The sequence below is a fragment of the Theropithecus gelada genome, chromosome 9 (genome assembly GCF_003255815.1).
Source record: "Theropithecus gelada isolate Dixy chromosome 9, Tgel_1.0, whole genome shotgun sequence".
NCBI lineage: Eukaryota > Metazoa > Chordata > Mammalia > Primates > Cercopithecidae > Theropithecus > Theropithecus gelada.
In genome coordinates, this window is record NC_037677.1 from 129341789 (window position 1) to 129357255 (window position 15467).

General features: G+C 58.6%; 1 protein-coding gene across 1 annotated transcript in view; it reads right to left on the reverse strand.

Annotated features, from left to right (window-relative positions):
* Positions 1 to 5769: 5769 nt before the first annotated feature.
* Positions 5770 to 15467, reverse strand: part of CFAP46 (cilia and flagella associated protein 46) — a 119610-nt gene continuing 109912 nt past the window's right edge. Inside the window, 8 exon segments of the mRNA XM_025395562.1 lie at positions 5770 to 6295; positions 7926 to 8006; positions 8456 to 8537; positions 10423 to 10535; positions 11479 to 11581; positions 11902 to 11937; positions 12013 to 12073; positions 12171 to 12241. Of these exon segments, the coding sequence (XP_025251347.1) occupies positions 5770 to 6295; positions 7926 to 8006; positions 8456 to 8537; positions 10423 to 10535; positions 11479 to 11581; positions 11902 to 11937; positions 12013 to 12073; positions 12171 to 12241 (1073 nt within the window).

Here is a 15467-nt window from a genome sequence, read left to right on the forward strand (position 1 = left end):
ATGGGGTTTTTTTTTCTTTTTTTTTTTTTTTTTTTTTTTTTTTTTTTTTTTGAGACGGAGTCTCCCTCTGTTGCCAGGCTGGAATGCGGTGGCGTGATCTCGGCTCACTGCAACCTCCACCTCCTGGGTTCAAGTGATTCTCCTGCCTCAGCCTCTCCAGTAGCTGGGACTACAGGCGCCGCCACCACACCCAGCTGATTTTTGTATTTTTAGTAGAGACGGGGTTTCACCATGTTGGCCAGGATGGTCTTGATCTCTTGACCTCATGATCCACCTGCCTCGGCCTCCCAAAGTGCTGGGATTACAGGCGTGAGATTTCTCAGGGACACTGGGAAGCTGGCCACACACCTGGCCAGGAATGGGGGGTCTGTTACTAAGGGACCTGGTTCTCTCTGACCCCCATTTCTTCGATCGGCAAGAATGGGGCCCAGGGAGAGGCACAGGATTCTGGGAAGTCTCAGGCCCTGTCCCTGCAGGGCTGGGGCTCAGTGATGCGGAGAAGGGAGGGGAGCGGCCCCTACAGCCCAGAGAGCAAAGCTACTTGTGATGGAGCCACTCCCCTCCCTTCTGAGTGAGTCCTGTGGCCCCAAGCCCTGAGGCTCTCCCTCTCCTAGGGCTTGATATTGGTGGGGGGCTGCCTCACCCCATTGTAGGTCAGCTAGTATTTAGGGGCTGAGGTCTCCAAGCTCCTCAAAGGTGGCAGTACATTCTGGGGCTGGGATTCCCAAGAAAAATCCTTTTCAAGCCCCTTAAAAGGCCCCCCAGGACAGTCCTGGGTCCAGCCTTCTGCCCTCAGGGTTGTGGGGTACGGGCTCCGCAGGGGCCTCCAGCCTAGGCCTTAAGAGCCTCCTTCCAAAGACGAGGTCTCCTGGGGTCAGGGGTTGTAGGGACCCTCCCTGGTCTCTGCGCCTTGGGATGCTGAACACCCCAAGTCCCTCCAGCACCCTGACCCCACCCAGGCTGGACTCAGGGCAGGGCCAGAAAGATGGGCAGGTCTGGGTGGGCCCCAGCCGCAGGCAGCAGATAGAGTTCAGCCGCGTCCCCATTATCTTAACCCATCTCTTGCCTCTTGTCACAAAGAATTAAAATCCGTAATAAGAACATGTAAGAGCGCCCCGTAATTGTGTGGCCATTAGCCGACTGCACGGGGTGTCAGTCTAGCCATCTCACTCCGGTCCCAGTGAATTGTGATAAAAATGTCAAACAATTAGATTATATTGGCCACTAGCACAGTGATGAGTAGCCAGGCAGGCGTGTCCCTCGAGTCACCCTAACAGCAGGAGTGGCTCTGCGCCACGCTAAAGCCACTCCAGGACAGCAGGACGGGCCGATGGAGGTCAGCATGTCGGCCCAGCAAGCGGGAGCATCCCAGGAACCCACGCCCCAGAGGGGCAGGGGAGGGTAACCCCTGGGAACAGGACAGAGGTGGGGGGCCCAGGCCCCTCTGAGGGTGCAGAGCCCTGAGCTCAGCAAGGAGGGGCAGGGAGCTCCCAGGGCCCAGCCCTGCACGTGGGAAGGGGGCTGGGAGGGGGATGAGCAGCTGACCGACCCCAGAGCCTCAGGTCCACCCCCTTGGCCGGGTCTCCACGGCCCTGTCCCCACAGCGCTGTCCCCTCGCGGGACTCTCGCTCCTCCTGCCCTTCCCAGGAACCACGGCTGCCTTTTTTTTTTACGGGTGAAGACGTATTGGAAATTGATTTCTGTGTTGGAAATGGGATAATTAAACTGGTTGTTTCCATCTTCATCATCGTCATCATAAAAAGAGGACAGCCGGGTGAGGCTGGCGTGAGGTGACACCCACGTCTCGCACGAGGGAGCATTAATTGAATACAAATGGCCTCTCCTGGAGTTGCTGAGTTATATTTCAGAGATATGGGATAATGATGCCATTTAATCATTTTTACAAGATATAAAATTACTGGCTCCTCTGGGAAGATCATTAAGGAAAACAATTGTTCACAGCAATTGAAGATAGAGTTTTAATTATTTAACACAGAAATTAAACTATTAGAGACCAGTGTTGGATGAGGCAACTTAATAGAAATTTATATACAAGCATCTGTGAACATTTTAGTTTTATTAACCCGCCTAATTCCTTCATCCAAATCCGTCTGAAAGGCCTCTTGGCTGTGCCTGTAAGCTGCGGCCCAGAGCCCCTGTGTTTCCGGGGAGGACGGCCAGGGCGTGGCTCAGGGGACAAACCGGGAGCTCCAGGAACCCAAGGGCACCAGGACAGGCCCCCAGGCTGCAGGGGAGGGCCTGAGACTGCCAAAGCAGGGAGAGGCGGAGGTGGGTAGGGGTCAGGGGGTGGCAGGTGCACCTGGGGATTAAAAGAGGAACGACTGCAGGGTGCTGGCCACACCTTTTAGCCTTCCCTCGGCCTTTTGGGTGGGAACTTCGGGGACCCACCTTCCAAGCTACACGTGTGTGACCCCAGTGGGTATGGGACGGGGAGCACCAGCTGTGCCCAGGCCCCCCAGCCCACTCTGCTGTGGCCCAGACCTGATGGGGCCCTGTCGCCCCACCCTGTCCAGAGAGGCCCCCTCCACCGGTGCAGTGAGGGGCTGAGGCTGCGTTCCAGAGACCGGGCTGCCGGGACTCACACTCCTTTAGAGGGTCCTTGCCAGGTGCTTGTCGCAGGGTAAGGGGGGCTTTAAACGAGGACTCGGACTTGACCATCTCCAAGTGGGGAAGCCGGGAAAGGTACTGGAGACACAGCACAAGCTTCACTGTGCAGGAACGGAGGCTGACGGGAGACAGAAAGGACCCCTCAACATTGCCGTCTGGTGTGGCTTTGGGTGCGGGCTACGAGGGAGCGCTTCCTAAAAACCCTCGTTCTAAATGTGTAAACATTTTCAATCTGTAAACTAATAAATGGACATTTTTAGAGGGTGGAAGAACTGAGGGCACCAAATTGGGCGGCTTATTGGGGGTGCCCTCCACCCACCTGGGACCCAAGCAGGACGAGGCCTCGTGGGAGGGAATCACCAGGGCTGGAGGGAAGTCACCTCGCCCAGCACGCAGTCAGGAAGTTGGGGGGGGCAGCCCCCAGCCTGGGCACAGTGAGCCTTACCTCGTGCTCTCCCGAAGGCCCGGGCCAGGTTTCCAGCTGCTTTCCAGGGAGAAGATGGGGCTGCCGAGCGTGTGGCCTGGGGCCTGTGCTCACCCGGTCACTGCCCGAGTGGGGACAGCAGTGCAGGAGGGTCCCTGCCTCCCCCATCCCGAGGGAGGCCTGGGCTGGGGGCCCGCCGGCTGGTTTCGCATCTCCTGGAAGTCCCGGCCCCCACAGTCCGCGTGGTTTCTGCGGTGTGCTCAGGGCCTGCAGGCTGAGGGCTGACACCGTGAGACCACCCTCCGTCCCCCATCATCTCCAATAAATTCCAAGCCTTCTGCTCTTGCCTTATAGTTTTTAGGGTTACATAAATTTCACCGATGCAATTTTTTTATGCTTGAATATATTACAGAATGCCACTTCTGTTATGGAAGCTAATTGATAACGTGATTTGTTATGTTGCCGGGACATAATTCAGAAAGTTATTTTAAAGCCTGTGATGCATGGAACAGCACTCACTGTTTAATATTTCTCACATGCGTGGACACAGCGCAGGGTAAAAAATGTGGTACTGCACGGATGAAATATTTCCAGAAGCTTTTATTCTTGTTGTTTGGGTGGGCGCCAGCAGCTCCATAGAAGGGAACCCATATTTCCAGCGCAGCTCTGATTTGAATTTATTTCCTGGTCATTAGTTAGCTTTTTTTTTTTTTTCCTAAACTGAAACAAGTATGTGTATATATTTGAAAAAAGAAAAATCAAACAAAAAAGGGAAATCACACATAACCTTTCAATATTATCAAAGATGTGCATTTAAAATTTTTATGTCAAATTAATGATAGATTCACAGGGAGTTGCAAAAACGGGCATGGCGCCGCATGTCCGCTCCCCGGCTTCCCCAGCGGTGACACGGCACAGCTGCAGCAGGCGGCAAAGCCGGGACGTGAGACTGGTTCACGCTCTCGGTGAACTGCGGGTGCTGTGGTCTGTTTTCACCACTTGTACAGGCGTTCCTTCCTCAGGCAGCGACAGGCATTGCTGTCACAATCAAGACACACAACTGGTGTGTCAGCCGCCAGCCCCCGTGCCGGGCGCACTCACTGTGCAGTGCTAGAGCTCGGCCGCTTTGAGACACTCTGCAAGCCGCACCCTGCCGTGGGTGAAGCTTCTGAGGCTGGCTTTGTCCTCAGCCCAAGTCCTGGAGGTCTGTCCGGGCCGGAGCCACCATTCCTTTGCTTCTGTTGCCGGGCAATGTTAACCCCAAGTGGACAGAGCAGGGTTTGACCGTTTGCTTGTGGACGGACACAGGGTTGCTATAAACACTCGTGTGTGCATTTCTGTGAAAGTGTATTTCCCGCCCTCTGGGCTAAACGCCTAACAGTGCAGTTGCTGGGTTTCGGCTTGACAAGAATCAGGTAAACTGTTTTCCAAAGACGCTGCACCACAATGTGTGAGAGCCCATTTCCCGGTGTCCTCACAGCGTTTGATGTTATCCTTATTGTTTTTAAATTCCAGCTATAGGAATAGGTACGTAGACCTTTTTTTTTTTCTTTTTTTTTTTAAATTTGAGACGGAGTCTTGCTCTGTCGCCCATGCTGGAGTGCAGTGGTGCGATCTCGGCCCACTGCAAGCTCCGCCTCCTGGGTTCAAGTGATTCTCCTGCCTCAGCCTCCCGAGTAGCTGGGACTACAGGTGAGCACCACCACGCCCAGCTAATTTTTGTATTTTTAGTAGAGACAGGGTTTCACCATGTTGACCAGGATGGTCTTGATGTATTGACTTTGTGATCCACCTGCCTCAGCTTCCCAAAGTGCTGGGGTTACAGGCGTGGGCCACTGTACCTGGCCCATAGACCTATTTTGGACAATTTTGGGGCCACCTGTCCTGACCCAGCTGTCTGGGCTCTCTTTGGCCTGGTGTCAGTGCCCCGCAGCAGTTGGATGGGTGCCCAGCTTGGCGCGTGGGCTCCACGGGCGCAGTGTGGGCAGGAACGCCTTCAGCAGACCCTTCCCTCCCTCACGGCACGTTGCCCCTGCTGCCCCATCAGACATGGAGGAGATTCTGCGGTTGCACAGGCAGCCTTGGCCTCACGTGGCTCCCGCACTGAGCTCCTGTTGCCCACGGCGGGAGGGAGCTGCCCCTCTGCCTTCACCTTTCAGGTCCCAGGCTGAAGAAACAGCTCCATGCAGAGGGCAGGCATGAGCGCCGGCGGGAACACGCGAGGCTCGCACTCTGGCCCTTCAGGGCTGTCCTGGGCCTTCCCCTGTTCTTGGCCAGAGCCCATGTGTGTGGCCGGAGGGCGAGTCCCCAGAAGGCTCTGCAGGCCCCATGGTCCTCCCATGGACCCCCAGCCCCCACCCATCTGGCTGAGGTGGGAGAGACAGACCCAGAAGCTCAGAAAGGCCATCTGGAGGCACCTGTTCTCCCCCAGGAGCCCCTGGACGCCGAAGCCACCAGGAGTGTGCACGGAAGAAAAGCATCTCCTCACGAGAAGCTCTGCATGGTGCTCGCTGGCACAGACCCTCCGCCCCGCCACGAGCCTCTTTGTTCTGGAAGGTTCCTTCTGAGGGGCCCTGCACATGTGCAGGGGACGTGGCCTGGGCTGGAGTGAGCCCCACCCCCACCTCCACGCTGGAAAGCTGCTGGGTTCAGGGGGCGCATTTCTCGCGGGCCAGCGTCCCAGAAGGTGCTGGGCCAGGAGCCCCCCACCCGGAGCCTCAAGTCACAGACACCACACACAGAGACTGGCTTTTGTTGTTCACTGAAACACTCAAATCAAAAACAGGCTCACAGTCCAAACAGCGCTTCTGGTCTGAGCAACTCAGCACTAGTACCCGGTGCAGCGCTGAGAGGCTCCATCTGCTGGGGCTCTGAGCCGTGCACCGGGCACCTGGAGGCCCTGCCGGGGGTGCCTCACCCCAGGGAAAGGCGGTTTTGCCGGAAGTCACTGGGGAAGGATCTCTGGCTGAGGCTGCACCGAGGGCTGGGGAGAGGCCCAGGAAGGGGAGAGAGAGCTGGGAGCTGGGGATGGGAGCCAGGAGGTGGGGATGGGTTGGCAGAGGGGCAGAGCCAAGGGCAGAGGCAGGTGCTAGGGCCACAGCAGCTGACGGGAGGCAGGTCCAGGCTTGTGCTAGCCAATGGCGTGGTGCGGCAGCCCATACAGGACCAAGTTGAGCGTGGTGGGAAGGAGCTCGGCGCTCTGGAGCAGCGGCAGCTTGTCCTTCAAGGTCTGAGAAGCCTCGTCTGTGGAGAAAGGGGCAGGAGCTGTGAACCCTGAGGCCCCGCAGGACGTCCAGCCCGGTGAGGGCCAAGGCACAGGCGCAGGGAGCAGCGGCTACTCCGACTGAGGGCGCTGTGGGGAACACACTGCCATTCGCCAGTCCTCCCAGGTGCCCCCACCACCCGCACCCCTCCCGCACCGAGGTGTCCAGGCCCGCACAGCCGGGTGATGGCACCAGGACTGGACCTCCTAACCCGAAGCCCAATGCCCCCCCGCTACCCCTCGGCCAGGTGAGCTGCTCTGCTCGGGGGGCGCCCATCTAGGGTGTGGCTGCGGCCTTAGCAGGGTTGCCTTGCAGGGAGCAGCGTCCTCTGCCCCTTTTGAACAGTGTCAGTCACCCCGGCTCATGCCTGCATTGCAGGGACCAGAACTTGCAGGTCACCACTGAGCAGCAGCAGCTGAACAGCCGGCCTGGCTCTGCCCTTCCCCGATTTCCCTGCAGAGCACCGTGTGGGCCTCACACCAGCCACACCACCGCGGCATCCCTGTCTGCAGCATCCGTGTCTGCGGTATCCGTGTCTGCGCCCTGCTCTGCGTTTGCAGGGATGAGTGTGGGTTCCGTCCACCTTCCTCCTGCCCCTCGCTCCCTCCCTCCCCCGACAAGCAGGGATCCTTGGGTCCAGCATCCCCGGACTGTGGACCACGTGCTCTTTACACGATAAACTCCTGGTGAGCGGTAGATACTGAAGGCCTTGTGGGAAGCCTTCTTAGTCAGGGCAGACCATCCCTTCCGTGCACTGCTGGGCGCCTCAACTCAGGGTCCCGGAAAGCTCCTCTGTGGCTACTCCCGCCTCACCGTGGCTGGAGAGTTTGGCTGACTCTGAAGGATGGCTGGGTGGGGTTCCACCTGTCCATGTTTGAGAACAGACCATGTCCCGTGCCCCTTCCCGACTTTTGCCCTGTGAGGCTGAGAGACAGACGGGCGCTGGGTGCCATGTGACAGGCAGCCTGCTCTCCAGGGGGCCAACGGGACACACCCCTCAACCCACGCATTCCTCTTCCGGGTGGCCTCTTCCTGGGCTGGGACTCCTGGTCATATCCGGGGCCGTCGGGCACTGTGGTGCAGGCTGTTGGCCCCTGCGAGTCCTTGCTTGGGGAGGGGCCAGGCACAGCTGCCTCCTGGATTTCCCACCGGTTCCCAGAGAGCCCTGGGCTCGGGGGGATTGTGTGACTGGAGCTGTCAGCGAGGAATCAGCTGTCTGACGAGCGCGATGCTCTCCCTCTGGGCTCTGGAGCCACGTGGCGTTGTGGGCCATCGCTGCCGAGGGGGTGCCTGGGCTCTGGAGCCACGTGGCGTTGTGGGCCGTCGCTGCCGACGGGGTGCCTGGGCTCTGGAGCCACGTGGCGTTGTGGGCCGTCGCTGCCGAGGCCGTCGCTGCCACCGTGGGGGGCTGGGCAGTGCAGAGACGCCGGCAACTTCCAGGCAAGAACAAGCCCTCCCCTTTTCCGGCTCCTAGTTAACGTCGGGAGTCCCAGTTCCCCATGGAGAAGCGGAGACACCTGTCCCCGCAGGGCTGTGGGGTGCACATGCCCCACGGGCAGCGGCTGCAGAGGGTGCTGAAGGCTGCGGGGTGCAGGCCGCCCCTCCCCTACCTTGGTTCACGGCCTCTTCGCCAGTCATCTTCTGAAGGAGGCGCACCGTTTCTCCAACCGGCTTCCCGACGGCCAACAGATCTGGGAGAGAAGCATCCCCTCAGGCAGGCATGGACACCTGGCAGCCTTGCTGAAGGGGTACGGGACAGGCCCGGGTGCCCGGGGCCCACGCACTTTCCCACAGGATGCTGGCCCGCAGCGCGTTGTCCTGCAGCAGCGTCGGCCACTGGTTTGCCAGGATGCTCTTGACACCCACCAGGCTCAGCAGGATGGCCGCCTCGACGGGCTCCTCCAGGGACAGCTGTGAGACGCTGTGGAGACCCGGCTCCTGTGGGCTGGCGCCAAGGGCCCAGCCGAGTCGCCCCCTCCCCATGCACACCTCACCAATTGCTGGAACGCATGTGCGCCCCGACAGCTCTCGCCGTTCTTGAAACCCGCCCCCGCAGGCCCCTGCTCCCTCGTGGGTCCCACGCTCATCTGACCTCTCCATCCTCAGCACCCCCGCCCACCCACTCCGAGCAGCCAGGCACCTCCTGTGCTCCACGGTCTCCATGTGCCGCCTCAAGCTCTGGTAGGACCGCGCCAGGTCCAGCAGGACCGCCACCTGGCACTCTGCCGGGATGGGAAGGGTGGGAAGGGCGGCTCAGCAGCCTTGGCCCGACACGGGGAGCGGGGGTGGGGGTGTGGGCGAGTGGGGCCTGCACCCCCAGGGCACGATAGGGCATGGCACACTGGCCACTCACTTCTAGGCTCTGACCTCATCATCGTCAGGTTCTTTGCAGGGACCCCCTGGCCACAGTGGACCTGGCCAGCCTCAGGAGCCCAGGCCCTTCACAGCCTCCTCCAGGTGACTGTGCAACAGGAAGTGTGGGAAGCCCACCTGGGCCCCCCAGCTTCCTCGGCGCCCGCACCATGCCTGGACACCCTGGCACCCCACATGAATGAGGTGTATGAGGTGGAGCCCTCCCCAAGGACGGAGGGACGGGCGACTGGGGGGCAGCACTGACTGGGGGCCGATGTGAGGGGCCACGTGTCCCTGTGTGGTGGAGACATGGGAGGCTCCTGGGATGCAGGGGAGTCCTGGGCACTGGGGATGGGTTGTTCACCCTGGCCTGGGGCCTCCATGGAAGCAGGGACCGGGGGCCAGTGCAACCCTGGGCGTGCCTGCTGCGAGCCCTGTGGGTGCCAGGGGATGGCTGCCCACTTCCACTGGCAGCCTGGCCGTTCCTGCTGAAAGGACCCCCAGCTGCGTGAGGCCAAGGCTGCGGGGGAGTCGGGGGAGCCCTGGCGAGGCCTCTTCTGCTTCACTCACTGCCTCGCTTGGAGTTAAACTTTCAAAGATGCCCGTTTCTAACTCCACCTAGGATGGGCTCTGGCACCTCTGAGGCCAAGGCCCAGGCTTGCAGAGCAGAGTGGGGGTCCTGCTTGGCCCCACCCAAGTGCAGGCCCCAGGTGCCAGGTGCCACGGGACAAGTGTCCACACACCTGCTCTGCTCCATCAACGGGGCCCACATACCTCTTGGGGGGCACAGCGCCTCCCGCATCCCTGAAGGGCTCCCGTCAACCCTGCACAGTGGGGTCATCAGCAACCCCACCAGAGAAAGTCACAGTGAGTGGGCCGGCCCCGCAGAGGGGGCATCCAGAGGGGGCATCCCGGTGGGGCTGCAGCCACAGGAGCTGAGTCTGAGTGGTGGCCTTGGCACAGGGCTGAGCCACGCCTGTCTCCTGACCGCTCAGCCTGCAGTGTGGAGTGGCCGCGCCTCCTGTCTCCATCAGCACCACCCTCGGGCCGTGGCGTGTGACGGGGTGATGTGCCCCCACGCATGTGCTCTGCTCATGCCATGCCCCCAGCCTGCTGTGCCATCCCCACCTCCTGCCAAAAGCCCCCTTGTGCTGGAGCTGGCTGGGGTGTCACTGTGCCGGGCATGGCAGGACCACACCTGGCAGCCCCTCCACGGCTGGTGGACAGTGAAGGGGAAGGCAAGGTCCAAGTGCCTATGATTAGACTAGAGGGGCCCTGAGGGAGGGGCTGTGACCAGTGAGGTCCTGAATTGCCCACCCCAGCCTTCCTGGGCTCCTGGGCCCGGCACTGACTCCTGGCCTGCCAGGTCTGAAAAGCCGCGCTGGGCGGAGTGGGGGCACTCAGAAATGAAGGACAGGAAGGCCAGAAGCTCCTGTGGCTTCCACGTCTGTGTGGGCCAGGCAGGGGGAGCAGGGGGAGCAGAGGTCGTCCACCTGCAGACAGGAGGGGCTGCGGCCGCAGAGGGTGGGGGCAGGTGGGGGCTGTGGCCACAGAGGGTGGGGGGCAGGTGGGGGCTATGGCCACAGAGGGTTGGGGTGCAGGTGGGGGCTGCGGCCACAGAGGGTGGGGGGCAGGAGGGGGCTGCGGCCGCAGAGGGTGGGGGCAGCACCAGCAGGTTACAGTGGTCCTGTTTTGTCCTCAGGCGGATTTGTGCTGTGCCCCTGGGGGAAGGGGTGCCAAGAGGACCCCTCTCACCTTGCAAGTTCATGGCGACCAATCTCTCCACTAATATATGGGACAGGAAGCTCTCCATCCCATAGAAGAAGAAGCCGTTGCAGCTGCCCAGGGCCTCCTCCCACTGGGCCTGGCTGCAGAGAGAGGAGAGCGCGGGTCAACAGTGCCCAGGCACCTACACCAGACCCCACCGTGGGTTCTTAAAGCAGGCCACATCCTGTGTGGTCCACGCCTGTCCCACTTGTGCATTCAATTGAACTTTCTTTCTTGTTCCCAATGCCCACGCCTCCCTCCTCTGTGCTCTGATCACAGGGGTTCCGACGGAGCCTAGTCAAGGGGACCCCCCACGAGCACTGACTTCTGTGCTGGAATGAACACCCTCCCCGGGCGGGGCTGGCTGCGGGAAGTGTGGGGGCTTTCCCAATGGCCCAGCACGTGGAGGTCAAGGCACCCCCAGTACTCCAGGCAGGGGAGACAGTGGCCAAACCCGGGTTCCCTCCTTCCATACAGGACCCCAGCCCTGCCCCTGCAGCGCCCCCCTCTGCACACACCTGCCCCTGCAGCGTCCCCCTCTGCACACACCTGCCCCTGCACACACCTGCCCCTGCACACACCTGCCTCTGCACACACCTGCCCCTGCAGCCTCGCCCCTGGCATGGAGCCTGTGACATAGAGCGACCCCTCCCATCCGTGGCTCTCCCTGGTTGCTCTGGTTCCTTGCTACCTGCTTGTGGACACCTCTGGACCACAGAACCCCGAGGGCATCTGGGGGGCAGAGTCTGCGAGTGGTCTCTGGAGGGGCTGCAGTGCTGGTGGTGAAGAGGCAGCCCCTGCTGCTGGACCACGTGCTATCAGTGACCCTGGGGGCCCCAGGTTGCCATCTGTAAAGTGGGGACAGTGCCCCTTGCCCAGTCTCTGTGAGGACTCAAGGAGCTGGGTCTGTCTCAGCATCGCCTGCTGTACCTGGTGGGACTTGCGGGGCAGACCCAGGGAGCTGGGAGTAGGGGGCAGTGGCTCCCCGCTGGACCCTCGAGACCTGCCACACTGTAAACGACTCCTGGGAGCCCAGATCCGAACCTGGGAAAGTGCTTGCTTCCCAGATGTCCCACCCATCGCGAAGTGAATGTGTCTTGGAATCTTTCCAAAATGTCTTGGGTGACCGAGACAGGAGTCAGCATTTCTGCAAGGAGAACGGGGTGGATACAGATCACGGTACTTCATCAGACACATGTGTGCAGGGCCGGGGCCCTGGGGAGGGGTCACGGTGAATGCAGGTGGATGTGTCAGTGCCCTGCCATGCCCTGTGGGGTGATGGTAGAACCAGGCCAGCCAGAGAGAAAACCCCAACAAATTAAAATATTTAAAGCCAACACAGGGCAAGCACATATGCAGATTTTGGAGCCTCGAGGAGTGGGGCACCAGCTGCTGTCCACAACTGCAGGGCGGCAGGAGGCCCGAGGTTGGCGTGTGCCTGAACAGGGAGCCCTGTGCAGCACCCACCTGGGCCCTGGGCCTCCTCGTATGGGTCCACGATGACTGGGTCCTGGTCAAGGAGAAATGGGAGCACAGGGTGGGGTCTCGGTCCCCCCACTGGGGCTCATCAAAGGATACACTTGAAGTTGTCGGAGTCGACTGTGATGCAGTCAGCAGGGATGATCCGGGGGACGCTGCCCTGCAACCACAGAGCAGGTCACGCCAGGTGCAGGGGCCTGAGCCCGACCTCCAGCTGTGCCCACCAGCCCGATCCTCCACCACAGACCCCCACCTACCTTCCTGCCCTTCTTCACTAGGCTTCTCTTTTTGGGGTCTCTGCTTCTCCCCTCCTTTTTCACGCCACCTTCTGTTGAAGACAAGAAAGAGGCGGGGGATGTTTGGCAGCAGCTCGAGGCAGCCGTCCGGCCACACTGTCGGTTAATTTCATGTTATGCAAATTTCACTTCAATGAAAAAACACAAGTTGTGAAAACAAGCAATTTTAATTTTTGTGAAGTTGACAAGGCAATAACTTCTGAAATGCAAAGGTTCACGGGGTTGGGGAAAGCCCTCAAGGAAGAACCACTCTCGAAAGGCTCCAAGGCCCACCTGGCTGCCATTCACACACCCCACTGGGCACTCACCAGTGTGCCTGCCGTGCCTGGGCCCCTCACCGGTTCCAGGGCCTTCTGTACAGGGATTTACAACCGGCCCCTGTCTACACGAACACTTTCTTTTGCAGGCTCTGCATAGACAGCCGTGTGCCTGGGAAGGATGGCCACTTCCCTCCTGTTTGTGCCCCGTCTTTTCTTTCCTATGTGCCTATGTTGGGGCCTCCAGCAGACAGCAGAATGGACGCACAGATGGGGCTCACTGCTTCACCCCCTTCAGAGAGGCTGCTTCTAAGGGAGCCCCATTAAGAAGGAGGCTCTCTCTAGCTTTTGATGGATTTCTTTATCAGGATGGGGCATTGCGTTTGGTTCCTGGCTCACAAAGTAAATGTGTGCGTTTTATCAAATGCTTTCACCCTGCGCTGGCTGAAATGCTCACACGACTGTTCTTCTAGGACACCTGTAGCGTTTTAAGGTTAAACTGGGGCCGGGCACAGTGTCTCACGCCTGTAATCCCAGTGTTTTGGGAGGCCGAGGTGGGAGGATCGCTTGAGCCCAGGAGTTCGAGATCAACCTGGGCAACAGAGTTAGCTCCTGTTTCTAAAAAACACCTAGCCGGGAATGGCGTCCTGCATCTGTAATCCAGGCTATTCGGGAGGCTGAGGTGGGAGGATGGCTCGAGCCCAGGAGGTGGAGGCTGCAGTGAGCTGTGATTGTGTCACCGCACTCCAGCCTGGGTGACAGAGCGAGACCCTGTCAGGAAGTGGGAAAAAGGGGAGAGAAAAGGCTAAACTGAGTGATGACAGCTTATCTTTTTATGCATTTTTTTGTGCTGTTCTGGAGCATCTGGGAGGAGTTAGGCTGGCCTAGGGAAGGATGGGAGGAGCTGTCTACTTTTTCTGATACTGGGGAGATTTGTCTAATGCTGACATGATTGTTTCTTGACAGTCTGGCAGAATTCAGTGGAAACATGGAGAAAAGGATATTTTTTTGTGGGCAGACTTAAATCCATTGATGTGCTTTTTTATTGGTTATGAGACTATTCAGGTTTGCTTTCTTCCTGGCATCTCAAAGTGTTTTCTCCTAGTATTTCGTCCTTGCTGCCCAGGGGTTTTGCTACGTTGGTTCAAAGTTGCTTGGAGACTCCCACGTTCTCTGGTTGCCTCTGGTGCACCGTCAGGGCTGTGTCTCCTTCCGTTTCCGGCTTTCTTGGCTGCTCTTCTCCGTGGCATCGGAGATGTTTCCTCGGCGTCATCTTTCTGCACGTCCCTGAGATTATTCTGCCTCCTTGCTCTGACTTCTTTTTTTTTTGAGACGGAGTCTCGCTCTGTCGCCCAGGCTGGAGTGAGTGGCACCATCTCGGCTCACTGCAAGCTCCGCCTCCCGGGTTCCCACCATTCTCCTGCCTCAGCCTCCTGAGTAGCTGGGACTACAGGCGCCCACCACCATGCCCGGCTAGTTTTTTGTATTTTAGTAGAGACGGGGTTTCACCGTGTTAGCCAGGATGGTCTCGATCTCCGGACCTCGTGATCCACCCACCTTGGCCTCCCAAAGTGCTGGGATTACAGGCGTGAGCCACCGCGCTCGGCCGCCTCGGACTTCTTAAATCAGGTGCTGAGCTTCTGAATTCCTGGTGCTTTTCCTATTCTAACATGACATTTACAGCTGCAACACCTTCTAAGTTACGTTTAGCAACATCTCGCTAGTTTTTGACATTTCCATGATCATTTCATTTCTTCTGAGTCCCATGAGATATTTAGAAGCGTGGTCTTGAATTTTCAAGTGTGCGAGGATGGAAAAAAGTCTGCCTTGGAGAACTGCTTTCCGCCCTCCTCACACTGGCCTCAGGTGTGGGCCGTCTGCTGGCGTCTGAGACACGGTAGGATCTGCTTCTCAATTTTGTGATTATTCCGAGCGTAGTTGAAAAGATTGCAAATCGCCACTTTTGAGGCACAGAGTTCCATGTCTCTATTAAGCCAAGATTGTTAATTACGTCACCCCAAATTCCCTCTTTTTGCTTTGTCTGTCAGACCCGTCAGTAATCCAGGCACGGTAAGATCTCCCAGCGTCGGGGCTGGTCAACGGCCACACCCTGCAGTTTCTACTTTTTATTGCTTCTTGTATTTGGAGGCTATTTCATGTCTCTGAGGAGGTGGACCTTCGATTCTCATGGTGTCCATGTCCCTAATAATGCCTGGCTCTGAAGTCTGTTTCCCTTGAGAGTCAGACACCAGCCCTCCGGGTTACTCTTAAATATTTACTCATTTTCGCTTCTCTTGGTTTATCACGTGGGGGTCACTTGCGATGGGTGTGCTCCTGCAAAGGGCATGCAGCTGCATCCTCTTAGCTCCCGTCATCTCGTTAGCAGGGTTGGCCAATTTACTTTTTCTGATATACGACATAAATTGGCCAACTTCTACCATCTTACTGTTTTATTTTTATTTGTCCTGGTTTTCTACGTGTTTCTCCATTACTGGCTGTTGGATGCCTTGATTGAGGTAACTGGCCCATTCGTCTTCCTCATTCATTCTTCCTTCTCTATTCTTTGGGAGTTTGCACACCAGCTCTCTGGTGGTGCCCTTAGCGTTTTACCATGCGGTGCGGCCACACCTGGCGGCGCCCCAGACTCAGCGGTTCGCGGCTGAGGACACTTAAGGCTCAGCTTATCTTTTCCTTTAGTGGCCGCTGGGTAATGCATTTCAAAAAGACTTAGATCACCGGCAGCCCGATTTTCAGTTACTCTGTGGTGAGGGTTCTGTTAGTTTCTGTGGCTGCCGTTAACCAATTACTACAAAACGGGGGCTAAACGTGGCACCGCTTCCTGTCTGATGGTTCTGGGAATCGGAGGTCCGAATGGGGTTCACCGGCTCACAATGGCGCACCAGCCCGGCCACCCTCTTCCTAGAGGCTCCCGGGAGAATCCGTTCCTGGCTCCCGGCCACGCTCTCCATCCTCACCATCGGCAGTGCAGCCCCCAAGCTCT